This window comes from Naegleria fowleri (genome assembly GCF_008403515.1).
Source record: "Naegleria fowleri strain ATCC 30894 chromosome Unknown tig60, whole genome shotgun sequence".
Lineage (NCBI taxonomy): Eukaryota > Heterolobosea > Eutetramitea > Acrasida > Naegleriidae > Naegleria > Naegleria fowleri.
Genome location: NW_025407992.1, coordinates 1 through 27,575, shown reverse-complemented (window position 1 = coordinate 27,575; position 27,575 = coordinate 1). Strand labels below are relative to the sequence as shown.

At 37.8% G+C, this 27,575-nt stretch overlaps 11 protein-coding genes across 11 annotated transcripts; 4 read left to right on the top strand and 7 right to left on the bottom strand.

Annotated features, from left to right (window-relative positions):
• Window positions 1-224: 224 nt before the first annotated feature.
• Window positions 225-1,760, bottom strand: FDP41_008095 (uncharacterized protein; the record flags this gene model as incomplete). Its single annotated transcript, XM_044711911.1, has 1 exon — window positions 225-1,760. One exon carries the CDS (start codon window positions 1,758-1,760, stop codon window positions 225-227), a length of 1,536 nt encoding a protein of 511 aa, XP_044558104.1.
• A 601-nt stretch (window positions 1,761-2,361) lies between these two features.
• FDP41_008094 (uncharacterized protein) lies at window positions 2,362-3,105 on the bottom strand (the record flags this gene model as incomplete). Its single annotated transcript, XM_044711910.1, has 1 exon — window positions 2,362-3,105. One exon carries the CDS (start codon window positions 3,103-3,105, stop codon window positions 2,362-2,364), a length of 744 nt encoding a protein of 247 aa, XP_044558103.1.
• A 142-nt stretch (window positions 3,106-3,247) lies between these two features.
• FDP41_008093 (uncharacterized protein) lies at window positions 3,248-3,868 on the top strand (the record flags this gene model as incomplete). The annotated part of the gene is made up of 1 exon (XM_044711909.1): window positions 3,248-3,868. The coding sequence occupies one exon, from the start codon at window positions 3,248-3,250 to the stop codon at window positions 3,866-3,868; it is 621 nt and encodes a 206-aa protein (XP_044558102.1).
• Window positions 3,869-3,955: 87 nt separating this feature from the next.
• Window positions 3,956-7,138, bottom strand: FDP41_008092 (uncharacterized protein; the record flags this gene model as incomplete). Its single annotated transcript, XM_044711908.1, has 2 exons — window positions 3,956-4,973; window positions 5,040-7,138. 2 exons carry the CDS (start codon window positions 7,136-7,138, stop codon window positions 3,956-3,958), a joined length of 3,117 nt encoding a protein of 1,038 aa, XP_044558101.1.
• A 340-nt stretch (window positions 7,139-7,478) lies between these two features.
• On the bottom strand, window positions 7,479-8,660 carry FDP41_008091 (uncharacterized protein; the record flags this gene model as incomplete). Its single annotated transcript, XM_044711907.1, has 3 exons — window positions 7,479-7,690; window positions 7,802-7,960; window positions 8,111-8,660. 3 exons carry the CDS (start codon window positions 8,658-8,660, stop codon window positions 7,479-7,481), a joined length of 921 nt encoding a protein of 306 aa, XP_044558100.1.
• Window positions 8,661-9,379: 719 nt separating this feature from the next.
• FDP41_008090 (uncharacterized protein) lies at window positions 9,380-11,111 on the top strand (the record flags this gene model as incomplete). Its single annotated transcript, XM_044711906.1, has 2 exons — window positions 9,380-10,031; window positions 10,171-11,111. The coding sequence occupies 2 exons, from the start codon at window positions 9,380-9,382 to the stop codon at window positions 11,109-11,111; spliced, it is 1,593 nt and encodes a 530-aa protein (XP_044558099.1).
• A 141-nt stretch (window positions 11,112-11,252) lies between these two features.
• On the bottom strand, window positions 11,253-13,392 carry FDP41_008089 (uncharacterized protein; the record flags this gene model as incomplete). The annotated part of the gene is made up of 4 exons (XM_044711904.1): window positions 11,253-12,033; window positions 12,163-12,289; window positions 12,401-12,820; window positions 12,927-13,392. 4 exons carry the CDS (start codon window positions 13,390-13,392, stop codon window positions 11,253-11,255), a joined length of 1,794 nt encoding a protein of 597 aa, XP_044558098.1.
• Window positions 13,393-13,851: 459 nt separating this feature from the next.
• FDP41_008088 (uncharacterized protein) lies at window positions 13,852-18,009 on the top strand (the record flags this gene model as incomplete). The annotated part of the gene is made up of 1 exon (XM_044711903.1): window positions 13,852-18,009. The coding sequence occupies one exon, from the start codon at window positions 13,852-13,854 to the stop codon at window positions 18,007-18,009; it is 4,158 nt and encodes a 1,385-aa protein (XP_044558097.1).
• A 124-nt stretch (window positions 18,010-18,133) lies between these two features.
• On the bottom strand, window positions 18,134-20,254 carry FDP41_008087 (uncharacterized protein; the record flags this gene model as incomplete). Its single annotated transcript, XM_044711902.1, has 1 exon — window positions 18,134-20,254. The coding sequence occupies one exon, from the start codon at window positions 20,252-20,254 to the stop codon at window positions 18,134-18,136; it is 2,121 nt and encodes a 706-aa protein (XP_044558096.1).
• A 3,671-nt stretch (window positions 20,255-23,925) lies between these two features.
• FDP41_008086 (uncharacterized protein) lies at window positions 23,926-24,690 on the bottom strand (the record flags this gene model as incomplete). Its single annotated transcript, XM_044711901.1, has 1 exon — window positions 23,926-24,690. One exon carries the CDS (start codon window positions 24,688-24,690, stop codon window positions 23,926-23,928), a length of 765 nt encoding a protein of 254 aa, XP_044558095.1.
• A 1,256-nt stretch (window positions 24,691-25,946) lies between these two features.
• FDP41_008085 (uncharacterized protein) lies at window positions 25,947-27,575 on the top strand (the record flags this gene model as incomplete). Its single annotated transcript, XM_044711900.1, has 1 exon — window positions 25,947-27,575. A coding segment is annotated over one exon (1,629 nt), but the record flags the coding sequence as incomplete, so codon positions are not given.

The following is a 27,575-nucleotide window of genomic DNA, read 5'->3' as shown; positions in this document are numbered from 1 at the left end:
GCAAAATTTGCAACTGCTTGGGAAACATTTAGCAGTCAGCTTGGCGAACTCAACTCCAACAACATCTACACCTCACACCTACACACCCATTAGACACACTATCGTCGGACAATTGAGTACCTATAATTTGTTTATTTTTCAATAAACCCATTCCTGTATTTTTTTTTAAAATTGATGAAATATTTCCTTACTTTGCTCATGACAAAGATTACTGGACAACGACATTACTCAAGTTTTATCCAAAATTTAATGGACTTGCTTAAGGATTTAGATCCAGAGGATAGCCTGTAATATTTAGAGGGATTGTTTTTGAGAAAATCTTTCAGAGATTGATTGCTCTTCTGAGTGACAACAAAGAGTTCTTTAAGAAGCTTGAAAATATCTCGAACTGTGCTGTTGGTAATACTTAAATACGATCCGATATATCGAGAGGCAATATGGAAAATGGTTGAGTCTTCAAAGTCTCTGTCATCAATCAACTGGTTCAAAAATGTAATGTTTGAGGTGTCACCTCCTCCGGCTGGTATAAACAAATAACTTGATGCGGAAAGACCATAATGTGAAAGCAAGAAACTACAAATCATTCGTGTCACTTCAAAGTCATTCATGACAATACTTTCCATCAACAGATTTCTTCCAAAACTATTCTTGGAGAGAAGAGCTTTGTGAAATTGCTCCTCTCCGAACAATGTTTTTCCTTCATCTAAAATGGTAGACAAGAAAAATACGTGGTTTGGAATGGTGACAGCACAGCCATCACATCCTCCTTTTCCTCCGAAATTTGTCGTTGTTACCTCTTCTTCACTACTTGTGTACATTCCACGCTTATCGTTTAGGCATTGAAATAATGGGGTCTCATCTCGATGATTCTTCTTGAGAATAGCTTTTGATGAGTGACATGCCAAATATCGCACCGCCTTAATGTCTCTCTTTCTCATCGCATAATGCATTAAGGTTTCTTGAAGTCCCATTCCAAAAGCCAAACCTCCACAAAGGTCGATCTTTGCACCAAAAAGTTGAAGCAAGTCACACATGTCGTAATCTCCTTTCTTGAACGATGCAATGATTGGAAGATTTCCAAAACCATCTCTTCGTAAATTCAATTGTTCCTCTCTTACGGATGATTTGGAACATAAGAAGGCCACACAATCTTTTGATGATGAATTTACAGCATAAAACAATGGTTCCAAACCATTGGAATCCTTCAGAGACCATAATGTGCTGTCTTTCACATCAATTCTCTCTACATGAGTATTTACAACAGTACTACAATTTACAGATGTCTCACTACTATACATTTGGATCCATTCTAGCAATTGAACTTGATTGGTGTCACATGCCAAATGAACCAATGAAAATTGTTGTCGATCCTTCACGAAAAGCAATCGACTCGAAAGGATATTCACAAATTGAGGTGGCTCCACCTTCCATTCTCTGGAGCAGAGAACTCTAGTCAAGACATCTACGAAATGCTTCACAGCTTTCTCCAGCTTTGTCTTCAGTTGTTGAGGAGAATTTGATGTTTTTATCTTTGTTCCTTGTTGTTGTGTGTTTAATGAAGAGGATGAAGTCGGAACTAGTTGATCCAAATAGATCAATGAAAAGGATGAAAAATTCAAATCATTATCTTCTTCGTGATCAGAGAATGTTCCGAAAGAAACATATTTCCGAGCCTGCTGATGAGAAGAAGCCTCACAACACCTTTGAAAGGTTTTCTGAATGACATGTTGAAGAAACAATCCTCCGTCAAATTCAATCATCTTGAAGGGTGATTCCAAAAGATTTTACAGATCAATACTGTATCAACAGACTATTAATAATATATACACGTTTTGAATCACGTTGATTCGTGGTTAGAGTGCACAATGGATTTGTTGGATTTTGTTTTTCTGAAAAAGAGATTTCGTAAGTTTCAAAACCGCTAAAAATGTTCTTGCATGTTGTATGTCCATCCGAAAGTGTCATTAGTGTTCCCAAAGATTGCGAAGTCGAACCAAAGTTGAATTGTTCCAAATAGGGTATTTGAAGACTACTGAGGTCAGAGGATTTCTGAAAGTATTCATGTTGTTTGGGGTTTCATAAAAGGGTTGGTGACATTCAACAAGTCCAAATCTAAATCCAACGATGATTCATCAATGTGGGTGACAAGTAACAACATTGATGACGAGATGCAAAATAGGATCTTGTGACTCAAACTTCCTTTTGACAGAGTTAACTTTGCAGAAATGAAAACGAAATAAGACATGTTCTGCGAGTGACCATGTAAGGACACTTGTGGCATGAAGATTGTTATGCAAGTCCTTCAGAAACGCCTCTCACTTAAATCAAAGTTCCACTAAATTCGAACACCATTATTATTATTCAATGATGATGAGGATACGACTCCAACTCCACCCCATGATGATCTAACACTGAAAATTCCAAGTTACTCGAAACTCTAATTTTGATCCATGCACAATTTGAAACTCTCCATTTTCGCCCCATTTGAAAGTTTAATGAATACAAGACGCTTCCAAGTATTCCCCCATGAGTGGACAGCAAGATAGTTTGTCCCCAATGATTGTGAACAATTTCCTCAATGAATGAACGTAATCGTGAAAATGCTTGTCCGTAACTTTCTACTCCAGAGTCCCATTTAAAATTTAACACTTGTTCCTGAGTCGATTCGCGATTGGGAGTGGTCGAGAGTTGTGAAATATATTGTCTCCAATCGGCTATACTCTTTCCTTCCCAAGAAGCCATGCAACGTTCTCGGAGTTTTGAATGTTCATAAATTTTGACATTTTCATGAAGAGGTGATGAGCTCACAACAATTTTCGCTGTTCGTTTTGCTCTCATTAAATCCGAAGTGTAGACACACGAGAAGGGAATGTGTTGAAAGATGGATCGGAGAGAGAGTGCTTGTTCTTCTCCTTGTGCATTGAGTGGAATATCGGTGTGTCCTTGGAAGATACCTTGTTGATTCCAATCAGTCTCTCCATGTCTCATGATATAAATTTCACAGAATTGTGTGCTTGATGATGACAAATAGCAACAAGTGGTTCTTTCTGCTCTCTCCAAGTTGGGTGTAGAAGACGAAACTTGTTGTGGAGATGGTTCGCTCATTTTTTGTGTGGTTCAGTTTTACGTCCTTACCAAATTAGCAAACAAATATCAATAATAATTCATAAATTACATTTCAATTTTGCAGGAAAAGCAAGGTTGATGGGGTAGTTAAATTTCATGATTTTCTCAAATTGGAGAAAAAATGTCTAAACTCTATTTCGATAAATCCTATCCATCCACTCATTGGGTAATGCAACCCTTCACATTATCAGATCCGAAAGTGATTTGCCTCATCAAATTTAAAAGCAAATGTGAATACGTGGTGCATTTAAATCCGACAGATCGGAGAGGTTATCGATCCATTGTTCGATTCATCAATAATCAAGACATGGCAAGTACATTCAATCGAGATTATACCACCACTGAAAGAATTGGTCTTGCATTGTCTCTTCAATTCATTGCAGAAGCTTATTCAAAAATTTGTCCAATTTCACAAATAGCAGTGGCTGGCAATAATTCTCATCATGTGGATTTGGAAAATCACTTGGTCTTGATGGGTCACGAAGATGAGCCATCGTTCTTACATGGTCACGTATGGGCAAGAGGTTTTCCAAATGAACAATATGTTCAAGATGTCGAACTAGGAGGACCAATGCCAGGAGAAATATTTGACATGAGGGCCACTGCAAAGGAAGTGAGAGGGAATGAATGTATGATCTTGTGGAAGGAGCAAGAGATGGCAAATGTGGTGAAGAGAGTCAAGTTAGAACTGTCACAAATTAGGCAAGAGTATGAGGAACAAGGGTTAAACATTCAATTGTAACAGTTAGTGACAAATGGCAAGTAAATGCATTATTTTGTCGCAATGACGATCATACTTTGCCTTATTCGAGATGTTTGCTATTATCACTTATTGGTGTCTTTCGAATGGCGTCACAAATGCAATTTCTTTAGCGTAGCGAAGCCAGCTCGAGTAATTCTGTTTTGTAATTTCATTCAGCACTCTCGTCCTAATAACCCTGTCTTGATTGTGTTGAACGTAGAAAAGTGCACCAATCATGAACACAAACAGAGCACCACTCAAAATAAAGTGAGGTAAAAAAGTGGATTCGGTGAATATTCTCAAACTGAAAAATATGATTAAAAATGCATCTGCAATTGCCAAAGAGGCGATGAATATTTTGAGAAGCAAAAAGCTCTTTTTCTGAAGAGCAACATAGTCCAAAGGTGTTGGCTTGTTTTCAATAACATCAATACTGTACTTGACAGAGGCATCATACATTTCTTGAATAAGGTATCTATCAAACCAATGCTTAATCACCATGTAAAACAATCCACATGGAACAATTACCGGAATAAATACGGCATATGCCATGCATAATGTGAATACAGCCAGCATTTTGGCGTAATTGGAGTCAATTTTGAAAAGGTACTGATCTGTGGCTGCTCGTAATCTTTCAAGTGGAGACTTGGCTTTACGGTAAAATGATAATCTGGTTGCCCAAATGTACCAAAATGCATCTTCTGTTCGAATAAGATCATCCATATTACTCATCACCGCAAACTGCAAAACAGTGGAGAGCATAAGAGCTCCGCTAGCAGGAAGAAACATTTTCTTCAACATTTGTTGAAAATCATCTTCTGTTTTCACATAATTGATAATACCATCAACTGATGATAGCCACAAGCTAGGCATAATTAAAATGGTCAACACCACGTAACAGTATTTCCTTAATGTGAATATTCGAGTGTATTCTTGGTTGCTTTCATATTTTCCTAGCATGGTCAACTTGCGTAACGTGTAACCGATAAGTCTCGAAGTCCAATACAACGAGAAGGATGGTAAAAACTGGAAGAAAATACTTCCTACGACTCCAGTTGCTGCTTGAATTTTTCCTACTTCCATTTTGATCACTCCAATATTAAATCTGAAATGATGACATTGAATTGAATGGAAATAATAAATAAATCATGGCCACAATAAAAAAACTTACATGGACTGAATGGCAGAAAGAAGAGAAGCTGGACTTGAAGCTACAATGAAAAATACAATCAACAAAATGTGAAGCAACACATTCATACCGACTCCTTCTAATGGTGATCCTGTGATCGCATTGCTTCTGCATACAGTGTACCAGTTGATGTCAATGGGTTCTTGTTGAAGTGAAGAAATTCTCACAAGATTATTTTGGAGACGTATTTGGTTGTTTAAATATCTACTAAGAGCTTCTTGTGCCTCTGCCTCTGTTTTGAAAATGATATATCCAACACCAGAACTTTCAATTGCTTTGTTACCAACAAACATGGAAGCAACCGGGTCTTGATTGAGGTCAGTAGATTTTTCTTCTGCATTCTCCTCTATTTGTACATCCTCCATTTCATTTGGTTCTTCAAAGCTTTCTATGCTGCTAATTTTAGGCATGCTCTTGTTTTGCAACAAGGCATTATACACAACATCCCATTTCTGTATTTCTTTTTTAAGTTTTTTTCTTCTGTTTTCCAAATGTCTGATCGCTTCCTCTGTAGTGAACAGATGAATTTTTTTGGCTTGAGTTTGCATTCCAAAGCACTGAGATACAATGTTTTTGGATTCAACAATTCCCTCATCCACAACAATGTGTTCTTTCAACTGAATCAGCTCAGAACCTCTCTCCGTTTTCATGTGTAAAAAGTGGTCAAGATCTTCCTCTACTCTTTTAAGTACAGTCGATAAATTCAATCGATCCACAAAATCATAAATTAATACAGCACGTAAAACTTTGCTGTTCTCATCATCAATTGGCACGTTAAAGTTAAAATATGTCTCTACAAAAGATTTGAAATCATTCAAGTTAGTCATATCTCTGGGTAATCCCTTAACGACAACAACATAAGGTGAGAGAATGTCTTTGGGATCCACTGATTTGTAAACATCAGAATCTATTGTGATTGAAATTTGATTACTCTCGGTAGATCGTAAAACACCAAGAAGACCGTCTACCACATTGGTAAACATGTTATTCTTTGAAGACGATGGATTAAGGGTGTCCGTTTCAGAGGAGACGCCAAACGACTGATTTCGAATAATTGCACTATAATGAAATTGGATAAAGAAAATCAACCCAACCAACACACATAAAATCAACACTCCAATATGAGCATAAAGTTTGATGGGTGAATTGGCAACCATTTCAATAGTCGTTCTCAGTAAAGCGTTATCTTCTTGAGTAAGGTTTTTCACAGGTTTTGTGCCTTTCTGTAAAATATCGGAATCAGGATTAGATATATAATCTATTTGTAAAGAGGAGGTTTGTTGATCGATGTAGGTCATGTTATACTCATAAACTGGTGGTTGTCCTGTTAAATGTATTGGCAACAGCACGGCACATGTCAATACTGTGCAAATCAATAAGATCCAAATAATGATCTGTTGAAAATATAAATAGACAGCAATGTCCTTTCCATATCTTTTGGTATTTCTGATTCGATCTGTTTGTGCGTATGATGGTACAAAGAATGATAATACTGCATCCTTCAAATGTCGAAATATAGCTGGAAAGAACAAAGCAGAAGAATTAAATGCATCAATGAGCATCTGTTTGAGTTTTGGAATCACTCTTTCCTTGAACTCAGATGTTTCTGAAGGTACTCGTGGAAGCTGATTAAATGGATATTGGGCTGCTATTTCCTGATAGGCATGGCTCAATTTTTCTGTGTAATAGCCGGCTCTGTGACCAATAAAAGACAACGCATGTGGTTTTTCTCCTTCAATTTCAACTGTTGTTTCCTCATTTCTTGAAGTTTTGGTGGAAGGCTCAGCATGAGTTTTCTTCGATTCGGCCTCTTCTTCCATATCTTTTAAGTATTCAATAAACAATCGTTTTTTCTTCTCAGGATTAAACACTGCCAATTGTCTGCAACACAAAAAAAACATGACAAAGTAGATCAAGGCAACCACGATATTTGCAACCAGAGTGGTCAAAACTCCCGCGGAACCAGCAATGTCTTCATTTATATTGACTTGAGTATTATTGCTTGTGGGAGTTGGTGTTTGTTTCAAATCAAAGATTGGCTCGGCCATCACAGTGAAACGATCGAGAAGACTGAAATTCATGATGATCATCATGAATAATATCAAACAATATCCACCCACAAGTTTGAGATAATTAATTAAAGATGATGATAATCGTTTCGTCGGAGAAGAACGGCCAATATGGCCACCACGGTAGTGATGAAAAGAAGGCTTGTGGGTCATCATTTTTTTAGCTTAAAATTCGAATCCAAATTTGTCGAAAATACAATTTCATATAGTACACGTGAAATTGAATTACCCAAAGAAAATTGGTTCGTGAACCACATCGTGTTGAACTGTTCTACCATTTGAGCTCAATACGTTTTTGCTTAGTCCTCTTGAATTTGTTTCAAACCCGCTTCAACAATTGTTGAATATTTATTTAAGCACTGAAAGCAGCAGCTCTGACAACTTGTGATTCAGTGTAAGAACTAACACTGAAGCCAGAGTCATTCACTTCATAGACACCATTGCTGTAGGACTTGGCAAGGACCCAGTGACCACCATTTCTGACGTTCAAAATAACAACCTTACCAGAGCAGAGCCAGTTTCTAATGGTAGCCTTGTCTTGAGTTTGTCCGAGATAGGAGAAGCCTGTTTTTGTTCAATTAGTTCAACATCAAGTGTGTCAGATTATGATTCAAAAATTAAAGAATGACAGAATTACTATTCAATATATTTTGACAAAGAAATATGAACACTTACCAAATCTTGAAACAGATCCCCAGACAAAGAGATCTCCATAGTATCCACCATTGCTCTTTAACCATGAGTTCATTTGTCCTGGATTCATGCTGCTCTTTCCACGTCCGTTCAAAGCACTTGTGACGGAGGTCATGAGACAACCAATAGCACAGACAGTGCCTGAATGAAAGAGGAAGAAACAAATTCCGCATGTCATCATCATCATTGAATTGTAACATCATCCAATAAAAATATGGAACCATTTCACAACAACCAAATCACAATCGTATTAAAATTCATACATGGAAAAAAGCTAATGCCAATACTTACTAGATCCCAATCTGTCACTTCCCCATCTACCATCACATTGCTTGAACAATGGATAATTGTAGGATTGTCTGCATCCATTACCACCACCTCCACCAACTGGAGTCAAATAAGCAGAAGCAGCAAATCCGCTTCCCCAACTTCCAGAAACACCATACCAAGTGTATCCACATCCACTTCTGACATCACCATTGAATCTAACTTGTTCATTTGGACTCAATTTTCTAACAATGCTTCTGTCGGTACAAGCACCTGATCTCACATTCAAAGTGGTGGTTGCAGCCAAAATATCACCACTTGTCAAAGTAGATTCGCTGTCAGTCATTTCTTCCATGGAAACTTCTTCGTGAGCCTCTTCTTCTTCGTCATCTGCAGAGTCAGTTCTGGCGAGGAGAATTGCGCTTGCTGGGAGGTCAACTGCAAAGTCGCGAGTGTTGACAGATGGTTGGCCGATGAGAGTTACAGTTTGTTCGGCAGGGTATGCCTTTTGAGCAGAAACGAAAGCACTGACGGCAAGGAGAGCCAACAAGACAAGGACGAATGAGACCTTCATTGTGTGTATTTTTTTTGCTGATGAAAAGTACGACGATTGTAATGAAGCACTTATTTTAAGAAGATGCATACCCCTCATCAACTGTCATAATTATGAAGTACAATTATAATGAGGGAAAAGTTATCAATTGATTTATGCATTGTTGATTCGCTTTAATTTGAACGTGTGATTTCGGAACAATTATGTTTGTTCAAGTGAGAAATCAAGTGGTCTATCAAATTGACCATCGATTGATAATTGATTTAATGATCCATTACTGTGAATACCCAAAAAATATTTTTCTTCCCCTCTTGTTCAAAAGGTGTGAAAATTGGAGCCCTTGTTAATATTTCATGCCTTTCGAAATGCATTGAAAATAAAGTGGGGGAACTCTCTCAAGAAATTTTAGTTTAACATTCAAAGAGAAAAAACTCATGTTGTCCAATAAACAATAGTTGTTTGTTTCTCACTTAGACATCATCAAAACTGAATCCTTTCCCCAAAAAACAGACTCGGTCATTTGCTTGATTTTGGGAGAAATTTGGAAAAATGAACTTGGTCAAATCGCGATCCTGACTGAATAAGATCCCAAACCAACAACTCTGTGATGAACTTTATTTTCACAAACAACAAGAAGAAAAATCAGCTGCACTCTGATCACCTTCATCACATCGTTTTTGCAGATTTTGTTGTATTTTTGAGCCAATTTGATCTCTTTGTACTGATCTACTACCATCATCATGAACGTTCTGAGTGCCAATCAATACGTACACATCCTCGACAATGACTCTGGTGTGGTCCGTATCGAGATCGGACCCAAGAGAATTGCCCTGAGAGCCAATGAAGAGATTATTAAAACCAGTGATTTGGCTATCATTAAGGAGGGACAATATTGCGTGATCAAGAATCCCTATGATTATGAGCATGAGAGAAATTTGATGGGAGAACGAAAGATTGTTTGTGGACCCATCGCTTTGGCTCTTCATCGTAACGAATATATTGAACGAATTTCAGATGTTCATATTTTGAAATGTAATCAAGCCTTACGTTTGAGATCATTGGTAGAGAAGAAGGTCCTCGTGGATGGCAAAGAGAAGGATTTAAAGGCTGGAGATGTCTATCAAATTCCAGGTCCATGTCGTTATGTACCCGATAAGGACACAGAGGTCTTGAAGACAGTCAATTCCATATTGATCAATGAGAATGAAGGAATTTATGTAATCGATACGGACACTTCAGAGAAGAGTCTCGTGAAGGGACCAAGAAGTTACATGTTGAAAGCTACCGAGGAGTTGTTCTACAAGCAATACACGGAGATGGAGAGAGCTGCTCTTGGCTTGAGTGATGCTGCTACCTATGAGGCCACTGTAATTCGTTTGGAAAAGAAGCAAGGTATGTTGTTGGATGTGTGATGAATTTCAAATCTCTTTCGCCTTAAACTTGCCAAATGTCATGTTGAATGGTTTTGTTCAAAATCACTTGCCTCCCCATTTCATTGGCTGCCAATGATGAACTCTTTTAACCATTGTAGTGGTTTGTGTGTTGGATGCTGAGAGAAATGAAAATGTCATCAATGGACCTTGTTCCTATATTCTTTCACCTGAGGAACATGTCAAGTGTCTCCATCTCTCTGCAGGCAAACCAAAGAGAGTGAAGCAAATTAAGGCAGCCAAGATTATGAAAGGTCCTGATTTCACAAGTGACTCGTTTAGAGTGAGCACCAGAGACAACGCAGAGCTGCAAGTCTTACTCACTTATAAGTGGGAATTCTTAGTCGATGACTCTGAATCTCATGTAATGTTCCGTATGACCGATTTCATTGGATATGTGTGTGCCACATTGAACAGTCGTGTTCGTGAGTTGGCAGCTCTATTCACATTTGAAGAATTCCACTCAGGAACTGTCTCTCTCATTAGAAAACATCTCTTCCGTGAGTCTGTTGTAAAAATTGGCCATGAAGAACGAAAGGTTTTAGGAATTTACTTTGACGAAATCAAGTTGTTGATCTCAGAGATAGACGTTAAGGAAGTAAGCCCTGTTAACAATCAGATCAACGACTTGCTCAATCAATCTATCAAATCCAACATGAAAATTGTCTGCAACAAGATGGAAACTGAGGCATCGAGAGAAGCTCAAAAAGAACAACTAAAGGCTCAAGCAGAAATTCAAAAATTGCGAGAAGAATTGATTGACATTGAAAATGAAAATCAATCGATAGAAAAACTCGAAAATGCAAGAATTGATTCTCTCGTTATTGCAGAACAAACCAAGACCAACATTGAAATTCAAGAGTATAAATGTGGAGGAGATGGTGCCATCGAGCTTGAGCACATGAAAAACATGATTGAACTTCTCGCTTCTGAACAAGGTCAAAAGTATTTGGCACTCAAGAGAGCAGAATTAGCCAATAGCATTCCAGAACAAATGTGGTATCTCAACAATGAAAAATTGCACTCATCATTATTCCAATAAACTGGAAGGAAGCAAGGATGAAACTGTATGAATCGACTACACGGTCTACTACACCTAATTTTCACATTTTTCTTGTATGAATGGGTGATCATGAATAAGTATTAATTTATAAAATTGCTTTGAGTGATTGCTTAAAATCCTTTAAAATGTAAAACCTCCATTTCCACTTGGATTAGAACTTCCAAATGAGAAGGCTGGCGCTGGAGCAACATTATTATCTGTTTTCGACTCTTCATCGTCTTCTGAAGGAAAGTATGTTTCCAGAATTTCCAAAGCTTTTTCGTAAATATCATTGTTGGGGTGTGTCTGCAATTTTTCAATCAAGTCTAAGCCGCCACATTCTTCTATGGTAGCAGTGACCACAGCGAGTTTATCAGAGGTTTGATAATATTTGAGAATGGCAGATAAACCTTCCAATACAACCATTAAGATCTTGGCATCTGTCAAAGAAAGAGCCTCACAAAATGGCTCAATGACTCCTGCCTGAACAACGTACTCAATTTGTTCACCTGATCCTCCCTCACAAGTATTTGCTAGTGCCCAAAAACCTTCCTTCTTTACCTCAAAAACTTCAGTTTTGACCTTTTCAATAATGATAGGAATAAGGTTTGCATCGATAACAGCTTGAATTTGTTGTTTGGTACCAGCAGTAATGTTTGAAATGGTCCACATCACTTCTTTTCTAATTGATTTCTTTGCATGATTAAGGAGAGGTGGTAGGTTTTGCAAAAGGCCACAGGATAACACAGTTTGTGTTTGAAGATCGTCACCTGTTGCAATGTTTCCGATCGCTCGGAGTGCTGGTGTTTGAACATTGCTGCTTGGATGAGATAATAATTCTACAAGTCTTGGAACAGCATTGTTGTCGATGATAGCCTGGATTCGGTCACATGGTCCGTCAGATGCATATGATACTGCCCAGCTGATATATACATGGGTGGCAATATAATAATCATTTTGTAAATAATAATCAAAAATTGTTGAAGAGTTTCAATGAATGAAGTTATAAGTCAGATTGGAAAAGTGCACAAAAATTGCTTGTTAAACTTACCAAGTGTCAACAAGAATTTCTTCATCTGAAGAATAGAGAAGTTGGGTCAATGTTGGAATTGCCTCACACACCAAGCTCCATTCTGGTACAGGTTTACCTCTGAACAAGTTAGAAAGAGTCCAAGTTGCTGTTTAAGGATCATCATTGAAATTCCAATAAAGAGACACGAATATTGGTTGTAAACACATAAGAAAATTTTTCAAGATGAGATATTTCAGATCATATTACAATAACCTACCATCTCGCTTCACACGAGCGCTGTTTTCAGAGTTAATCAATTTGAGTACTTTTGTCATTGCTCCCTTTGTCAAAACCAAATCTCTCAATGCTGCAGAATCGCCTGCAATGTTGCCAAGAGCCCATACACTTTGTTGTCTCACATCATCGTTTTCGCTTGATAATAAATTAATAATCTTTGGTACACAATCTAACTCAACAACGTAACGTGTGTGTTCAGAAGTGCCTGAGGCAATATTTGTGATTGCCCATGTAGCTTCAAACTGTAATTGATGTATTTGAGAGGCACTGATAGTTCTCTTGCTTTCATCAAAAGCCCCTTCTTTAAAACCAGGTGGTTTAGGTGAGTCCCCAAAATCACAATTATAATACTTTTGAATTTCTGCAATGTCTAAGAATTGCACAAAATATGGTACAGCACCTGTTTCAACGTTAATCATGTTGAGAAATGATGTTGACACAAAAATAGATGATCGTTTAAAAGTGGAATGTGAAACAAAAAACCGATGGGAGGCAGGACGACTTACCTGAAATAATTACTTCATCAATTGGAGGATTTCTCTCAATTGACAACAATCGTCTAAAACGTGTGGTAGATTCGAGTACTGTTTGGAAGTTATTCCACTCCAAGTCCAAGCTAGCCACCAAAACAGATAAATCACGAACTTGATTTGACACTGGAGCTCTCTTTCTTCTCTTATCGGGTGTAACTCTATTGTGAGCAGAATATTGTTTCACAAAATTACGTGTATTATTGAGAGCACAGTGCATTACAGTTTCAGTATTTTCCTCCTTGTTAGTTGTTGTGCTAACCATATTAATAGTTGGAGAAGAAGGTTTTGATTCGGCCCATACGGGATTCACTTTTCTGGCACAATGCTCTTGTCTGATGTTTGCCAAAATTCGTTCTCTCGTTTGAACCTTCTGCATACGTTGTCTGAGCAGAGTTGCTTGCTGCTCGCTTTTTCGTTGGACAGAAGGAGGTGGTGCCATTATATTGATTTTTAGTAATTCGTCCGATGACGATGATGAAAGGATGAGAGGATGAATAAATTAAAAGATGATGAATCTGGATAGAGATCTCTGCTGAGAGTGAAATTCTTATCAAAAACTAAAAGAATACAGAATGCGATGATCACCTCTAATTGATTTGAAAGTGTTCCCAGTTCGCAAGAAGATCGGTGAGGACGTCTTTGATATTTTTTGAAGATGAAGTTTGATGATCTTGTCTTGGTTTTGCTGGAAATTGTTGGAACAGGCTTTAAAGCATTGTCACTGAAAACACAATTCAATGAGTAAACGATTGAATCATAATAATTGAAACATGTCCTTATTGTGGCACAATGAGTTGAGTCCTCAAATCCCAAAACGTTGAGTGTGCGACCTCAAGTGAACCAACTTGTTAAATGTCAAATGAAAGGACCGAACTAAAAAATTGAGTGGCTGCAACAAATGTTCCACAACCAAGCCACCACCATAACACCACCACTACAACGCCAAGAAGGACATCAACCACACCATGAATACTCCACTGAGTTGATCGATCAAGAATTATTCTCGTCAACAACCATCAATGGAAACAAACAACAAGAAAAAATATTCACCGATGATGTTCATCAAGAGGTTGAGGACGATCCTAAGGATTTGGCTGACGCGACGTTGAAACCAAGGCTGGACTTGAACGATCGAACATTATGTCCACCACCATCATCATCGGAATGGACCAACAAACAAATTTTAAAAAGATTTACATCCCGAAATGTGATGATTCGGAATGATTCTTGCAAAGAGGAGGAAGTTAATATTTACAGCAACATCAGTTCTTTCAGTGATATTGCTGTTGCATGTTTGGAATGGATAAAGAAGAAATTAAATCATCATGAAAAACATGGGAATGTTTCATCAAATTTTACCTCATCATCAACAAACAGTTCTATTCCTCAAATTTTGTCGGATGAAGAAGAAATTATGTTTGGTTTTTCCTCCACCTTTGCACTCAAGCACAATCTCTATTTGGAATGGTTGTTTTGGCTTGTTTTAATGATTACATTTGGCTTTCTGCTTATTCTCTGTAAATGGTTCCCATGGCTGAAAACATGGATGACACATTCATATTGCAAATCTTTTAAAGAGGCAGATGCTATTCTGTTGTGTAGCAGAACAAATGTCAATGCAATGGACGGCTCTCATGGTAAATGGAACTGTTGCAAAATTGAAAAATCTCGTATTCACACGGATGATGGTAAAAAGCAAGGTGAAATTGAGATTATTTACTTTAAATTCCGATATGTGACGTTTATTTACGATGAAGAGGGAGATTGCTTTGTTCCATGTAATTTTTCTTTGCAAGAGTCGTTAAAATCGAATGGCAATGAACAAAGTGAAGGTCTATTCAATGGAGAATCAATTCATCGTCTTGCCATACACTACTTGCATGATCATGATCGAAACATAAGAGGCAAGATTTTTGGACGAAATGTTATTGAGACTCCTGTCAAACCGATACTGTCATTGGCAATGGATGAGATATTTCATCCATTTTACATCTTTCAGATTTTCAGTGTTTGCATTTGGTGTTTAGTTGAATATTACATTTATGCTATTGCCATTGCAGTGATTAGTACATTATCAGGCTTGATAAGTTTGTACACAACCCGAAAGACAATGGTTAAACTAAGAGAAATGACCTCTTTAAGTTTTTCTGTCAACATGATTGATCAGATCCATGGACAGACGAGATATTCCAAGATTGATTCTTCACTTCTACTTCCAGGTGATATGATTGAGATTGAGAATGGAATGACTATTCCCTGTGATCTTGTGTTGCTGTCAGGGCAGGTGATTGTTAACGAGTCCATGATGACTGGTGAGAGTACTCCTGTGAAAAAGATACATGTCCCCTATTCCAACAAAGATCTCTTAAAGAGCGATCTCTCAAATTCCACATTATTTGCGGGTACTCATGTTATCATGACTAAACCAGCTTCGGGATCACATCATAATTTCTCCTTATACTATCATAATAATTTTCCAAGCAAAGTGTTAGCAATGGTCACTCATACAGGATTCCAAACAACTAAGGGTAGAATGTTATTACCTATCATATATCCGAAACCTAATAACTTTCGATTATATAGAGATAGTTTTAAATTTATGGGAATAATGTCAATTGCTGGATTTGTTGGAGTGTTTTTCACAGTTATTAATCTTGCCAAAATTCATGTTTCTCTGTTGAGAATTATATTGGAAAATATTGTTCTGATTACAATTGTTGTCCCTCCTGCGCTTCCAATTGCCATCACCACCACTATATCTTTTGCTGTTGCAAGGCTAAAAGAGTCGTGGAGAATATTTTGTATTGCTCCCCAAAGAATTAGTTTCTCTGGACTGATCAAGTTAATTGTTTTTGACAAGACTAACACTCTAACAAGTGACAATTTAGACCTTCATGGATGTGTGCAGGTCGACCCAGCTTGTGGGTCATTCAGTCATCTTCTTCACAGCTTTGAATATGGTTCTTATTTAAGTTTCGGAATGGCCACCTGTCATGACTTGTGCAACCTTACCACGACTGAAGGCGTCACAAAAATTGTGGGAGATCCTTTGGACATGAAAATTTTCGAGTCGTGCAAATGGAGAATCGAAGACTCAAACAACAATGAATTTATGACTGTCATTTCTCCTGACAACAAACATTCATTCTCTATTTTGAAGATATTTCAATTCAAGTCATCACTGCAACGAATGTCAGTGATAGCAATGAATTTACAATCACAGGAAATATTCTGTTTTTCAAAAGGCTCCTCGGAAATGATTAAGCAGCTTTCAAAACCATCCACAATCCCACACAATTTCGCTCAAACTCTGTATAAGTATTCCCACAAAGGATATCGCGTTATTTCTATTGCATACGGAAAAATTGCAGATTCTCACACAATCCACAATATACATGAATTTATTGACAAGATGGAGCGTGAACAAGTAGAGAAGGATCTCAATTTCATTGGCCTCATTTGTTTGGAGAATAAGTTGAAAGCCGATACATCTAGAGTGATCAAAAAGTTGATTGCAGCAAATCTCAGATCCGTAATAGCTTCAGGTGATAATGCTTATACTGTAATTTCAGTAGCCAGAAAATGTCACATTTTACCAAGCTCCAAAAAAGTTTACCTTAGCGAGCTTTTCTCTGACGAGGTCGATGAAGCATCCTCAAATTGGCATGAAAATATTATTTGGAGAAATGTAGACTGTGAGCAAGATGTTATTACTTCAGAACAAATAATGAATGGGGATGAGTCCTTTGGATCCAATGTCGAATTGGCTGTGACAGGAACTATTTTTAACATGATCTATAACAGACATTTACCAGATTTGGAGCTTGCCAAACAACAAAAACTTGAAACTCCATATGTGAATATTGGCACTCCAACCCTTCTTCATCGGTTAATGAGTTATTGCAGAATTTATTCAAGATTTTCACCCAGCGACAAAATGAAAATTGTTGAAGAATTCCAAAAATTAGATTATTACGTCATGATGTGTGGAGATGGACAAAATGATGCAAAAGCACTACAAACGGCCAACGTTGGAGTGTCGCTCAGTAGTGAATCTGAAGCTTCTTTGGCAGCACCTTTTACAAGTTTGAATCCTAGCATCAGTTGTGTAATGGCAATAATGAGAGAGGGACGGTCCGCATTATGGTCTTCATTTCAAGTCTTCAAGTACATGTCTCTCTACTGTTTGATCCAATTCTTTTCAGTCTTAATTCTATTTCAGAAGAACAGCAAACTGTCAGACTTTCAATATTTATATGTAGACATGTTTGTAATATTGCCAACCATTTTGTTGATGACTCGGACAAAAGCTACAAGTACATTGAAAAGAGTGCGGCCTCCAACCTCTCTCATATCAAGATTTGTGATTTTGAGTTGGATTGGACAGATAATTTTAAGTTTTTCCATGATTGGGTTTGTGTGGAGTGAAATTCATCAAATTGGAAACATTGACTCGTGGCTTAAATTATTGGAGCATCCATCTAAAGATGTCACGAAGAATTATTGGAGTTATGAGTCGACCATTATATTTTTGATTTCCACTTTTTGCACAATCAATTGTGCGATCAGTCTAAGCATTAGCAAGCCTTTCAAGAAAACCCTTCTAACAGATAATTTCTACTTTGTCATGTGCTTGACTATTCTTTATTTTTTTACGTGCTATTTCACACTTGTTCCATGCTCATGGCTCAAGTCGGTATTGCAATTGATGCATTTGCCCATGTATTACAAAGTCAGAATTATTATCTATGGATTACTACATTTAATAATGAGCTATTGTTTTGAATTATTATTGGTTTCAGAACGCTTTAAGAAGATTGTAAAGCGAATGAACGTGGTTGCTTTACTTTCTGTCTTGAGAAAATTGTTTGTAAACATTCCTTCTGTGAGGGATAGAATCGAAAAGTTAGTAGCGAACAAGAAAGCCAGAAGAAGAAAATACAAGCAGCTTAACGAGAGATTAGGTTTGAGGACTGTTCACAACCGAGAAATTTCAAAGCTAAAAACTTCTCTTAAATCTGAATCTAAGGCGTATTTGCTGCAAGAAATTGTGTGAAGCTCCATAAAACACACGGTGTTTGCTTTAGAGAGTCCATGTTTGCAACTCACAGGTTGTATTCAAAATAATCATTATTGTAGGCTGAAAAGACTTAGTTGGCTTTACTGTTGGTTGCTGAGCCTTATTTGAAAATTTGGATTCTATGATTTTGATAATCTGCAATAAACAACTCTCCATTCACATCGTTGAAACAAACACCTGTTGGTTTGTTGAATTGTGAATTATCCTTTCCTTCATTTCCAAAATTACGCTTAAATTCTTCAGTGACATGGCTGAACACTTGAACTCTATTATTGCCACAGTCACAGAGAATGATATGATTGGAAGTTTCATCCACTGCAAGACCACGAGGAGTGGTGAATTCCAAATTACTTTGTCCTTCCTTTCCAATAATCTTAATACATGACAACTCATCTCCCTTTCTTGTCACAATCTGGACTCTATGAGTACTTTGGTCAGTGATGATAATTTGGTCATCTTCACTCACATAGACGCATTCAGGTTGAACCAATTGCACATTATCATCTCCCTTCTTAGCTCCGAATGTCTTCAAAACTTTACCATCACTAGCTCTCAAGACCTTAACACGATGATTATCACCATCACAAACAAGAATTGTGTTTTCGTTCATGGCCTCTGGGAACAAGGCATTAATCTTCTTAGATTTGCAAAGTGCAACACCAGCTGGTTCAGTAAACAAGTTCATATCGCTTCCCTTCTTCTTTGGTGTACCAGAAACCCAAACAGGTTCCAAATTCTTCTCATTAGAGAGAACTTTAGGTAAACTGTACTTGTAGACAGCATGATTGTCACATGAGAAAATGAGTGAATCATTTCCATCCTTACTTGGTTCAATACACAAGTATCTAGGAGACTTTGATGTCTTGAGTGAACCCTTATACTCTCTAGTTTTGAGGTCAAAGAATTGAATTCTGTTGTTACGACTGTCACTCACAACAATACAATTGCATCCGTGTGAAATTTTCACATCCCATGGTCCCTTGAATTGATCATTGCCAGATCCATCTGATCCAGTTTTACCAATAGTGGCAACATGTGAGAACTCCATTGAGAATGGAGCATAAGGATGAGAGGTAACAGAAGTAGAAGAGGAACTACTCTCAGAAGAGGATGAAGTATTCATGGCGACCTTTGATGGTTCAGTGGAAGTGGTTCCTGGAGTTGACTGCTGTTGTTGTGACGATGGGGCTCCAGTGTTCTTGGCACTCTTTTGTTTTGGAGGAGTTTTCACAATTTCACCCAAATTCTTCAATTCGCGTTGGATGTACATGATTTCAGTATTGGTGAGTTGAATGTCATGAACTTCATCCAAAGTCAAATACTTAAAGAAGGTCTTTAAATCTTCGAATGCTTGCAAAGTTTGAGGAAGTCGAGTCAATTTTCTTTCCATCATTTCATAACCACTCATTTCATGCAATTTGTCGAATTCACTCATATAGTCAACGGAAACCTTCTTCAATTCAATGATCTTTTTCACATAGTTTGTTTGAGTTTTTGTAATTTCATCGATATCAGCAAATAATTGATCCTGTCGATCTTGCAAATTTTGTCTCAATGTGTCACACACTGCCTTGACCTCTTCCTTCAATCTATTTCTAGCTTCCTCAATCAATGAACTCTCCAATTCCAATTCGTTATCGTGTGTTTGATGTGAATTTTCCCAATCCTTCATACTTTCTCTCAAATTGGTCAACAACTTATCCAAATTGGATCGTTCTTCTGGTTCAATTTTGGCAATCATATTCACATCATTGTGACCTTCTCGGTGTTCTTCAACCGCACAAGCACTGCATACTAACTTTTTGCAAGTTCCACAATACGTATTCACTGGAATGTGATGTCTTTGACAGAGTGGAGCTGGACCTCCAAAACTCATTGAATTTGGGACGAAATTACCATTTGTACGAGGAGACATTTGTTCCAATAAATGAGAACCCAAACCAATTCCGCTTCCTCCCAAATTATTTCCAGCACTTGAGCCAATCAAATCAATGACATGATGTGTAGGTTCTCTCTTGACGTGAATTTTAGCATCACGGGCACACAAATACATGTTACAATCGACACAGTGAGAACGAGCTTCTTGAAGGACATCGACTTCTTCTTTGCAAATGTGGCAACAAGGAGCTGGAGTGGCTTCTTTGGTCATCGAAGAGATAGAACTACTCGATGAGGAATGAGAGAGAACTTGAGGTGGGGTGTTGGTACTATCGGTTGACATCTTTTTGTTGTTGAAGGAGATGTCTTGAGACGAGTGAGAGTGTGTGAAATTTTTTTTTGTTGATTTTAACGGTTGATTGTAATGATTGACAAGTGACTGCTCGTGATGAAGAGTCAATGAAATGTCAGCAAACAGAAACAACAACATTGGTAAGTGAGTTTGAAATTGATGAAATCGGCACTTTTAAATGCCCATTCAAGACAATAAGTCGATTCAAAGCATTGTCTTTATACAAGTCAATAATTTTAAGAAGAAATGATGATGAGGATCAAGTAAAAAAAGACTTGGCGTTCACAAGATGTGAGGCAACAACGAAATGAGTCCAATCAAAAAAGTCTCTTATTTCTCATTGACAAGTGACGAGCTTCTCAAATTGTCAATGTGAAGACCCATTACAGTTTCATCATTTACATTGAAGAATCATTCTTCCAAACCTCAGTCCATGCTTCGAAAACTCGTTTAACTCCTTGCTTTGAAACTACTCAAAAGAACCCTTGACATCAAGTTCTTCCATGCTGACTAACTTCAGGTGAACTTAACACCGCCACTCTTAAAAATTAAATTATCATGTCCAACTCTGATTTGCATCTTGTCATTCACTATGAACTAATATTTGGTAAATATGTGATTTCACCTATTGCTTTGATTTTCACTGGTTTTATATTAGGTTTGCGTGTAATAAATGTCAAAAATGATCTGGCCAGTGGTTTAATCATTCCGTTATCACTGTTGGGTTGGGGATCTGCTATTGTCACTTTTGCAATTGCTTTAGTCGGTCTTTATTTGCTTTTTTAATGATTCCAAGAATTAAACAAAAACATTTTGATAAAATTTTAAAAAATGTTCACAACTGGGTTCCATCTGAATGATGAAAATGTCATCTCATTTGGTTGGAATTTAAACGAATGATGATGATCATTCCTGAATGGATCTTGAACGAATAACAATCATAGGAATACGCAATTCGGTGATGCAAAGAAATATTTCTCCGGAAGAAACTTTGAAAATTGTTGATGAATATAAAAAGTTAAATTCAATTCCAATATTAGACTCCAATTTGAATGTCACAAAAAAGGCCTTGGGAAATTGTAGAAAAATTATTACTCTGTTTTAGTCATGTCTCATTCAAAATTTCAATTCACCAAATGGCTGCCAAATGACATTAAATGGTGATGGTGATGATAAGATTTATGAAAGTGATAATGATGATACAATCAATGATTTAAATCATTCTGAATTTATTGCGAGTTTTCTGAGCTGGATATTCCAAAAAGATCACTTTCAAATCGTTCATAATTTTCTGATAATTTTGCCTTGACTTCCTGCTTTGATGTAATAGGATCAGGAATTTCACCCAATCATTCAAGATTTAATTTCAAATATTATGCAAGTGATTTGGGTGATTTGGTAGTTTTAATTTCAATTATAATTGTATCGACAATATTTTGGACTTTAGTCATTCCTGTTCTTGTTACAAGTTTCGATCTGAATCGTCAAGAATTAGTCGTTTTTAACAATGAAAAAGCAAAACCTCAAGGAGAATTAACAAAAATACAATTACCATCCGATTGTTATTTACGTGATATTGCATTGGCAACGTCAGCTGTTCCAACCTTTTTCCCATTCGAACGATTGAATCAATCACCGATCCAAGTGACTGTCACAGCGAACAATCCTGCCATGCTGACTTATTTGAAAGCTTAAAAACTCTATCCTGGTGACAAGATTTATTGGGATGTGGTTTGATTGCGAGTGCTTCGAATTTAACTGAATCATTAATGCAACAAATGATTGAATTGTCACCCAATTACAAGTATTGGAGAATTGACGTCAAATTGGATCAATGTTATCTTGATGTAAATTCGGAGACACTATTATTGATTTCTATGTATCGAAAGGTTTTTTACTTGTTTTCGACTAATTGAAGAAGTTGAAAAACCATTAGCGAAATATTTTACGTTAATGCAACTAATACATCAAATTTTTGACGATGTGCATCATCATTAGCGACGAATTCTCATTTTGTGGCTATGTATTCACTTGAAAGTGTGTCATGTCAGTTTGAGAGAGAGATAATGTCGATCATGCAATTGTGAAGAGTCTTTTCAACTCAATCGCAATTCCAGTCCTCCATTTGTAACAAACTTTAAGAAGTAACCGCCATGGCTCTTGTAGCTCCAATTAAACCTGTTGAGGCATCATTAGTGATGTGGTGTTTCCTTCACGTGTCAGCAACAATAAATCGAATTGGCAAGTTTTGATGGATTGAAAACATCATAAAAACATCCTATGATCGTTGTTTTATTAAAATTCCCAAAGCTTGATGTGTTCTCGAAAAAACACTCTGAAATTGGTGGACGTGGATTTGGAATTGGTAAGAAATATGATCCTCCACGATCTTCAGACGATTACGACTACGCATAACAATTGAAGAACAATATTTCGTGTGCAGTGTTCAGAAACGGCGATTGTATCTTTGTTACGCAAGAGCGACAACACTATTTCAATTGTCCTTTCCAATTAGGTGTCATACCTACAGATCAGTACTGCCTCTCAGGGTTCAAACGCATCAACCGACACCTGTCGATTTTAATGGTAGGACCAATCCTTAAAAACCCACAACAAACCAAAGCTACGCCAGAAAAAATGTGGACTGAGGACGAAGAGGAAAAACAACAGCCAAGAACTTGAATAGACAAGCTGTTGAAGACAACCTCAAGAGAATCTTCACAACTACCTCGAAACAGTGAGAAGCCTAAGGGTTTTACATGGGACGCCTTTAGGTGAACTTGTGCATGAAGAAGTCTAAACGCAAGTTGGGATGTCTTACTCACTATTTCCAGTGATGAGATGCCCTATACCTTTTTGGGGTTTAGGTTGCCTCTTGTTCATTTTTTGTAAGCTTACAGAGAGCGTTTTGTGCCTTTTTTTACCATCTGGACTCTGACTTCTAATTTCAGTAGCGTCTACAATACACCTTATTCGTTTAAAGATGGGTGAGAGACTTGTTTCGTCGTATCTATCATCAGGATTGAAGGACGGAAGGAGTTCTTCCAAAAGATTAACAAATTCTCTAAGAAACAGGATGAACAAAACCCTTGGGATAACAAGCCAAATATTCCATCACAATAAGAAACCACTTGTATTTGATTACACCATTAACATACTGATCATATATATATATATATATTGAAGAATATCATGAGAGAACTCGAATTGTGAACCCAAAAGAGGCGAATGAGCCTGTAAGAAACAGCCAAACCGAGAGTGCTGACAGGTTTGTCATTCAAATTTCAACCCATTCGGAAATGATCACCCAAATAAAAAGTGCGTTTAAAACAACAGCTACTCGTTCAGAGTCTTGAGTTGGATTACTTCTCATACTATTGCATAAACTTATCTATTGTTGCCATCTATTTCCAACTTGCGGGCTATTTAGAGACAAGGAATAAACTCACTATGCATATACCAGCCACAACCGGGACCTGAAAATCAAAAGAAGCAAAGAATAGAATTCTTTGCAGGTGCAAATTATCTCGAAACCATAGTAACAAAACCCCCTGAGTCAGTGTTACAACTACACTCAAAGCAAACTAAACATCTGACATAACACGAACTTATAATTATCTTAGTAATAAATGGCAATATTTAAAGACCTCGACAAGAGAAGGTTATTGAATTGATATTTTTTCAGTTGTAAAGGTTTCTTTTGCCATAGTAATAACTAACAAGCCATCTTCTTGAGTTGCCCCTAATATTTTGCCATGATTAGGAGGAAGAGGAATTTTGGTTCTGAATAGTCCTGAAATAGGAATCTTACAATAAACTACCCTGCCTGTTCTGGTTTGTTTTTTCTCTCCAGCAACATACAAGTTTCTTTTGGTTTTGGTGATTTCTAACTCTTGTTTTTTGAATCCAGGAGTGATAACTTCATAAATATAATGGTCATTATTTTCAAGCATATTGTATCTAAAACTATTTAAGACAGTTGTTTGTCGTTGGATTTCATTATCTGAAATATCACTAGGAGGTACTTGTAGTACTTCCAATTCTTCTTCCACAAACTGGGTAAATGTTTCGTTATTACGTTGAAGATTATATTTTGGGTGAGGAGTGTTATCGTCCGAAGAACAATCTGTTATGTTTTTCATCCAATCTTTGTTTTCAATAATTTTGAATGATGTGTACATCTTTCTTCCCAAGTATTTGATGGAAAGAATAAGAAACTCGATGTTCTTGTCCTGGAAATGAGCAAAAACTGTACCTAAAAAAAAGGACAGTTTTTCCTTTTGGATGTGTTCAACAACCATTTCACAAACATTCTCATCCGAACGTTTGATGTTTCCTGTGATATCCAACAACTCAGCAAAACCTTTAATAGTAGTTTTTCCAGCAGTATGTCTGGGAAGGGAGACGTTAAGAAGGAGTGATGGCATTTTTTTGTAGGTGATATTGGCGCCAAAATACGTTGCAACTAAAAATACTGCAGAAACTTCCACATGAGTTTAATTACCTCCTTGTGTGTTCATCTTGAATGACTCTGCCTCTGAAGCCCAATTAAGTTCTGTGGTCTGTATGAATGGTTCTGATGTGCTCTTCTTCAACCGTTAGAACAAAATAAACAGCTTTATTTGTTGCTCTCTGGCCTGACTCGTTTTGTGCCTCTTCCTCTTCTTCTGCTTCTCACCACAACATCTTCCATCTCGTCTTCTTCTTGAAAAGGAGCTGCAAGTTGCTCGGGCAAACTTGAAGGCAATGCCACAACGCCTGTTCCCTCATCAGATGAGAGGGATGCCTGTGATGGTTGCACCACCAACAGTAGCTCGTCTTATTTGATTCTTCTTGTTTTTAGCGTTCTTAAGTGCGATGTTTTCACCCAGTTCTGCGATTAGGATTCTTCTTCCATTGCTCTCTGAGAAATCCTTTTTTTGGGAATTATGACTATGAATAACCAGTTGAGGTGTGGGGACGTGTATTAATATCAAAATCACCATCGTTGTGGTCGCGCAGTTCACTCAGTATTACAAGATTTCTAAAAAGTAGTTCTTTGATGAAAGTTTTTCTAATGCAAATGTGATTAATCTTCTTCTGAAGTACTTGTAATCATTTTCATGTAAATCATTCCAGGGTTGTGGCATAACAAACGCACGAAAGTTGATGTCTTGCCAACAACAGACGGACCCATTAATATTAAGGCGCTTCGTACAATTGTCCACCCTTTTCAATGACTCATCATCATGTTTCATTGTGTACTTGAAAATCAATTCTAAACCGTTGCTACTGATTGCACTTGTTAATATTTTTTTCTGATCTGTTGAAAAGGTCTCTCTGTTAGCTTGAAAAATTTTTGTCCAGCTTCAATAGCACGTAATTCATCCCCATTTGTAGTGATATTACTGTCTACGGAATCATAGCTTAAATCTGAACCAACCTCTGAGACATCATCGCCATTGTTGTTTTTGTTGTCAGTTTGGTCTTGCGTAGAATTTTGTTGTGATGACCAATTTTCATAATTATCGAATGGAAAACAATTATTGCTTTGAAATACTCGCAATTGTTTTTCTGTCATTTTGTTTTAATAAGCAATATCAATATCTTTCATAATAAATTCTGTTATTCCACTCTTATGAATATTCTTGCTGTCACTAAGAATAAAGATATTGAAGAATTTTGCTACAGAAGGAAGAATATCATGGAATTAAGGTCGGGTGTTTGGAGAGACCACAAACCCATTTTTTCCTCTAAATTAACCAAACGATTCTTGTTGTTTATGTCTTCGAAACACGTTTTTGTGTTGGGTGTAAAAAAGAAGATAGATTCAAGTTGGGTTTGGGTTTTGGGTTTGGGTTTGGGTTTGGGTTTGGGTTTGGGTTTGGGTTTGGGTTTGGGTTTGGGTTTGGGTTTGGGTTTGGGTTTGGGTTTGGGTTTGGGTTTGGGTTTGGGTTTGGGTTTGGGTTTGGGTTTGGGTTTGGGTTTGGGTTTGGGTTTGGGTTTGGGTTTGGGTTTGGGTTTGGGTTTGGGTTTGGGTTTGGGTTTGGGTTTGGGTTTGGGTTTGGGTTTGGGTTTGGGTTTGGGTTTGGGTTTGGGTTTGGGTTTGGGTTTGGGTTTGGGTTTGGGTTTGGGTTTGGGTTTGGGTTTGGGTTTGGGTTTGGGTTTGGGTTTGGGTTTGGGTTTGGGTTTGGGTTTGGGTTTGGGTTTGGGTTTGGGTTTGGGTTTGGGTTTGGGTTTGGGTTTGGGTTTGGGTTTGGGTTTGGGTTTGGGTTTGGGTTTGGGTTTGGGTTTGGGTTTGGGTTTGGGTTTGGGTTTGGGTTTGGGTTTGGGTTTGGGTTTGGGTTTGGGTTTGGGTTTGGGTTTGGGTTTGGGTTTGGGTTTGGGTTTGGGTTTGGGTTTGGGTTTGGGTTTGGGTTTGGGTTTGGGTTTGGGTTTGGGTTTGGGTTTGGGTTTGGGTTTGGGTTTGGGTTTGGGTTTGGGTTTGGGTTTGGGTTTGGGTTTGGGTTTGGGTTTGGGTTTGGGTTTGGGTTTGGGTTTGGGTTTGGGTTTGGGTTTGGGTTTGGGTTTGGGTTTGGGTTTGGGTTTGGGTTTGGGTTTGGGTTTGGGTTTGGGTTTGGGTTTGGGTTTGGGTTTGGGTTTGGGTTTGGGTTTGGGTTTGGGTTTGGGTTTGGGTTTGGGTTTGGGTTTGGGTTTGGGTTTGGGTTTGGGTTTGGGTTTGGGTTTGGGTTTGGGTTTGGGTTTGGGTTTGGGTTTGGGTTTGGGTTTGGGTTTGGGTTTGGGTTTGGGTTTGGGTTTGGGTTTGGGTTTGGGTTTGGGTTTGGGTTTGGGTTTGGGTTTGGGTTTGGGTTTGGGTTTGGGTTTGGGTTTGGGTTTGGGTTTGGGTTTGGGTTTGGGTTTGGGTTTGGGTTTGGGTTTGGGTTTGGGTTTGGGTTTGGGTTTGGGTTTGGGTTTGGGTTTGGGTTTGGGTTTGGGTTTGGGTTTGGGTTTGGGTTTGGGTTTGGGTTTGGGTTTGGGTTTGGGTTTGGGTTTGGGTTTGGGTTTGGGTTTGGGTTTGGGTTTGGGTTTGGGTTTGGGTTTGGGTTTGGGTTTGGGTTTTGGGTTTGGGTTTGGGTTTGGGTTTGGGTTTGGGTTTGGGTTTGGGTTTGGGTTTGGGTTTGGGTTTGGGTTTGGGTTTGGGTTTGGGTTTGGGTTTTGGGTTTGGGTTTGGGTTTGGGTTTGGGTTTGGGTTTTGGGTTTGGGTTTGGGTTTGGGTTTGGGTTTGGGTTTGGGTTTGGGTTTGGGTTTGGGTTTGGGTTTGGGTTTGGGTTTGGGTTTGGGTTTGGGTTTGGAG